Source organism: Austrofundulus limnaeus, unplaced genomic scaffold (genome assembly GCF_001266775.1).
Source record: "Austrofundulus limnaeus strain Quisiro unplaced genomic scaffold, Austrofundulus_limnaeus-1.0 Scaffold366, whole genome shotgun sequence".
NCBI lineage: Eukaryota > Metazoa > Chordata > Actinopteri > Cyprinodontiformes > Rivulidae > Austrofundulus > Austrofundulus limnaeus.
The window spans coordinates 1,136-6,468 of NW_013952768.1; the positions used below are offsets into that span (position 1 = coordinate 1,136).

The window sequence follows — 5,333 nt, forward strand, 5'->3', positions numbered from 1 at the left end:
ATTTCTTGTTTTATTTAAATAAAAAGATAAATATTAAAAAATATTATTCCTTTTTTAATTTACTGTTCACTTACTCACCCAACTCCCTGTTTTGAAGCTTACAGACAAAAATGCCTTTGAGATATTTAACATTTATTTCCACTAAAACTGGATGAGTTTTTACTTCAAATCTTSCTCCTCTGCTGGTTTAATTTGAGCACAACGCAGCAGTTGGAGCTCTGGAGTCTGAGAAGATATATTGCCAATTTTATTTATAATTTTCTAGCTTCTGTCCCAGAAATCACGCAGATTATTTGAATGATCAACTAGAATTTGATTAATATGCAAATTTTGAGAGAGAGAGGAAAAGAAGCCCTCGTTCCATTTGAGCCCTCAGCGCAGCCTAATTAATCAACAGTTAAAGGAAATTAATACATAYATCAATTCTGTCAGGAACATGCTTAGTTCAATCGCCCGTAAAATTGAAGTTTGAAGTATTAACTGGCTCCACAGGAAGGCTATGATTAAAACTCTACATTTTGGCTCCATTTAGAAATATAGAGTAGTTTCAACTCAAGCTAAAGACATATTTCTTGGTGCATGTTTGAGAATTCTAACAGTATATGACAAAAACTATACAATTTGAAATATTAGGGGATGTTATCATTATTCTGTGTTTGGTTTCATTAAATATGTAAATATTTAGAATTTACTGTCATTTTTTTGAGCAGACAAGGTGAAAAACATTGAACTAATTGATCAAATTGTTCTTCACACCTGATGTGTTTTTCCACAAAGTGTAAATAGTAAAAGAGAGACAGAGGGGGGAGTGAAGAAGAGGAGGGAGGGCAGAGGCCTGTTCCATTGTTTCAGTAGGGACTCATGCATCAAACTTCAATTTTCCGGACGATTGAAGTAGTGATTTTTTTCCCCCTATCTTGAAGTGAAATACTGAAATACACTTAAGACCTCCAGATTAATTACCACGAAGTGGTCCCTCAGATGGTAGTATTACTTATCACCGGCCCGCCTGACAAGCACTCATAAAATAAGCAAGTGAAATCCATAAACTTGGCCTGCCTTAACACTCTCCCTTCATAAATATGCTTGATTCAGAACAGGCCACGCACACACATACTCACACACACAAATATACACAAACACACACACAGGAACCGACAAGTTCATGCAGGTCAGTTTTTTGTCTTTTTGCAGGGAGCTTAAAAATTATAATTGCACCCCAACTCATTTAGCTAACAAGGAGCACATATCCAATATTATAGGATGACATTTTGTATAGATATTTTACTAACAGTTCTCACTTATATGCAAACATAAGGTTATTTATGGCAGGAAAAGGTAAAACTGTTGATATTGATCAGTATTTCATAACAAATATATTTGCAGTTTGTGGTAATGAATGCAAGATAAATGAGTTGAATGCTGCAAAAATAATTTTGTTTAGAAAAATGGCTTCACATTGTCCTGCATGGGTGTATTTATTATTTAAACGTTATGGATCAGGCATAAAATCTATTTTTATTCTAATTTGCCCACACAGAATGTCACCCATGAGTGTTCTCAATCTATAAACTTATTTAGCTGCTCCTGTTTGAACAGAAAGTAAAAAAAAAAAAACAAGTCAAACACTATAAGCTGAGCAGAAGAAGACAGCTCAACTTATCCCTCCTTCTAACAAAGAGGGTTAAACTGGAGGTCGGCTTTTGAGCCGCAGTCTCTCTCTTTTTCCTCACATCTCCATGTTTTCAGCTTCATTAAACTCCTTAAAGACAAAAGAAATAAAGAGGTGAAAGAAGAAGAGAAGAAAACAAACAAAAGGGCTCCCCTAACCAGACTTTGGCAGAAGTGTCACAGTCCCAGCTCTTTATGGGGCCTCCCTGCTTAACATTAAAAACCCTTCCAACAAAATCCATTTCTTGTTTAGAAAAACCTTCTTGGACAGAAGTCAAACATATTATTCCAGAGCTAAAAAGCGGATAAAGACACCAAAAAAAGAAGGGGGGTCAGTTTCATTGTAATTCATTGACTTGTTCAAAACGCCAGGCAGAGAAAAGGGGAGACATTAATGGCCGCAGATGCCCCTCATGAAGGGGGGAGAGGGGGGTCTATGTCGGCATTATGGCCTTTGTTCGCACCCAGTTAAACTGTTTAAAAAGGAGGGTTAACTCAATCCATCAAATTGTCTGAAATTGTGAGGAGGTTTCAAAAACCATATGGCTTCCAAACGTTTGCGTCCTTTTTGTGCAGTGGGACACACTTGTCTCAGTATTGCTGCCTGCGGGAGGGGGCGGCCCTGTGCCTTTGTGGCGCGTCCCAACAGGGGGACGCTGCTCATTTGTCCCCACTTTTCATGCTTTACGCTCAAAATTACGGCCCCAGTCCCGCAGAACAAAAAAAAAAAAAAAAAAAAGAAAAAAAAAAAAGAATGAAAGCTCTTTAAGGGCCCGGGGAAACTGGCCCAAAACTTTGTGGGTTTTTTGTTTTTCTCCTTTTTTTTTCTCTGCCTCCCCAGCTCCAGATTTGTGTTTCTCACATAAATTTTTAGCACGAATGGGGAAACACGTCTGAAGGTCAAGAAGTCACGACACGCATTTCAGGACGTGAAAAGTAGGGGACGAAATGTTTGGAGCATCTTTATAAATAAAAAAAAAACACAAAGGAACAAAAATAGTTGAGCAGAAAAACTCCAAACAAGCCGCTTCTGACGCACCGATCTGGATTTTTTTAGTCATCCCTCAAAATAAATTCAAGAATTACAACATTAAAGAAAAATTCAGAAAAGCAGTTTTTATTCCCATAGTAGCCTATATACAATACAGTCTGTGCATTGGTTTTCAGATCATGTCCTGATTTTAGAAAGGCACTTCCAGGTGTACAAAACATAACAAATTTATAGGAACTGTAAATCTATCGTATCCAAACAGAGAATCTAAAAAGTAGCTTGTCAAAATCACCGCTGTTTGATCTTTTTTTTCTCTCTTTCTTTCTTTTTCTCTTCTCGGCATGGAGCATTCCAACGCATAACTGAGTGTCCGAGTTTGGCCTCTCCGATCCGAGCCATGACGCACCGTGACCGGGAGGAGGAGGAGGAGGAAGAGCCGGCAGTGACAAAGATTTGGCTCAGAGAAATAAACAAAAAATAAAGCAATTAAGTTAAATATAAAAAGGGTAAAAATAAATATAATGATCACAAATCAAATCATGCATTTCCATGCAAACAAATAGAGAAACCGGAGCGGTGTATGTGCGCGCGCAGACAGGCCTTACAGGAAACAGAGCGGGTGTGTGCGCGTGCACGTCTAAGAGCCTCTCTATGTCGTGTTTGTCCTGTAAAAAAATAATACCATCAGCTCATATTGCTTTGATCGGAAGGAGAAACATTTCGCTCGTGGATACATTTTTTTTTTTGTAAAATATCTCTGCATATCTCTTGTTCTGCGTTCATGCTTCACTATGAACAGGCCGATCTGTGCCGATAGAAAAGTCTTTTTAATTTTGGTACACGTTCTGAGATGTGGTTTACAATATAAGCAGTAAGTTTATACAAGTCCTCTGTTGGAGTCGGATCGTCTCTCCGCGCGCGCGCGCGCCATCAGTCGTCCACATCAATCTCAACGTCCTCATCCTCCGAGCACTCTTTACTTGTTGTGTGGTCTGAGAAGGGGGACAGCGGCGACGTCCGCAGTTTCTGCGCGAGCTCGTGCTCCTGTGGGCCTCCACCCAGCGCGGGGGACTCGGCTCGCGGGTGGCCCAGCGTGCCGTTGGCGCATTTCTCCAGGTCCGCCAGCTTGGCGAGCTTGTCCAGCGGGACCTGGCCGATGGCCTTGGCCGACTCCACGTCGGCCTTCATCTCCTCCAGGTCCCGTTTTAGCTTGGCCCGGCGGTTCTGGAACCACGTGATGACCTGCGCGTTCGTCAGGCCCAGCTGCTGCGCGATCTGGTCTCGGTCGGCGGGGGACAGGTACTTCTGGTACAAGAAGCGCTTCTCCAGCTCGTAGATCTGGTGGTTGGTGAAGGCCGTCCGGGACTTCCGGCGCTTCTTTGGGGTGGTTCTTTGGCCGAACAGAGTCATCCCATCTCGGCCTGTGAGGAAGAGGAGAGAGGCTGAGTGGAAAATTCGTTCTTTAATTTGGCACAAATTTGCGCGTAAAAAGTGTCCAAAACGCAGAATAATTTACAGATTTTTTTTATCTTTGAAACTAATCTTCTACAATGATTAAAAATTATATTAGTTAATAAGCATAAACAACAACAAAAAAGGAACATTTATGTTATTTTTATTGARGAAAATGCATTCCTCATCCCCACAGTAAATCCCGACAGTTATTTCTAATTTGTTTAAAGCAGCAGAGTGAAAACAAAAACCGTCCTAAACGAACAAAAGCCTTCAAATCAAACTCTAAAAACACAAGACGTCATGTGGACCCAGAACCTCACCTTCAGCTGCTTGCAGGACGCTGACTTCCAGCCCTTTGAAGGTCTTGCTGGCCAGCTCCTCCAGCGCGCACAGAGGCGAGGTTTGGGTGAGCAGCGCGCGGCTGGACAGGGGCAGGCTGGACGGCCGGTGCTTCTCAGAGGAGGAGATGATGTGCGCCGTGCCGCAGATCGTGTAGCTGCGCTTCACGGACGGCTTGTTGAGGATGTCATCGATGCTGAAGGGCGTCAGCGGCTTGTTGGAGTTGGCGGGAGGCGGCAAGTGGTCCAGCGGGCTTCGCCTCCTGCTCTCCGCTGCGTCACATTTGGCCACTTCTTTGGATGTCATGTCTCCGCGCGGAGGAAGAGTTTTGCGTCTGACTTGGTTTTGTGGAGGGGGGGTGAAAATACAACCCGGGTGGAAACGAACGAGGCTATGAGGAAGGTGGTGGTGGTGGGGAGAAAGTCATAACAGTTTGGGAAAAAAATCAAGGCAACGAGGGGAGAAACAGATCTTATTCCGGGTGGGGGTGCGCTCCAAGTGAGCAGCGGGTCCGCAGGAGTGAGAAGCCTCCCTGAAAATGGCGAGCTCCAAACAGTTGACGATTACTAACAAGTTATCATTGATTGGTAGCTAATCAATTATCTCCAGTGGCACTTTCGCCCTCTTCCCTTTCACTCTTTGACTATGTTGCAGTCCAGAGCTGGGCTTTTTTTGCGACTGGGGGGGTGTCCCATTAATTAGGACGCATGGTTGGAAGGAGGAGGAGCCCGGCGGAATTATGATGCTTTGTGCTCTTATCATCTTTGCTCTAATTTAGTCGTGTGGTGAGACTCCGGAATGGGATAAATGAGGAGAAGCAGAAGAGAGAGAGAGAGAGAGAGAGAGAGAGAGAGAGAGAGAGAGAGAGAGAGAGAGA

At 43.0% G+C, this 5,333-nt stretch overlaps 1 protein-coding gene across 1 annotated transcript; it reads right to left on the minus strand.

Annotated features, from left to right (window-relative positions):
* Positions 1 to 2,772: 2,772 nt before the first annotated feature.
* lbx1a (ladybird homeobox 1a) lies at positions 2,773 to 5,132 on the minus strand. The gene is made up of 2 exons (XM_014023399.1): positions 4,438 to 5,132; positions 2,773 to 4,083 (listed from the first exon to the last, which is right to left on the minus strand). The coding sequence occupies exons 1-2, from the start codon at positions 4,760 to 4,762 to the stop codon at positions 3,593 to 3,595; spliced, it is 816 nt and encodes a 271-aa protein (XP_013878853.1). The 5' UTR covers positions 4,763 to 5,132; the 3' UTR covers positions 2,773 to 3,592.
* Positions 5,133 to 5,333: the final 201 nt, after the last annotated feature.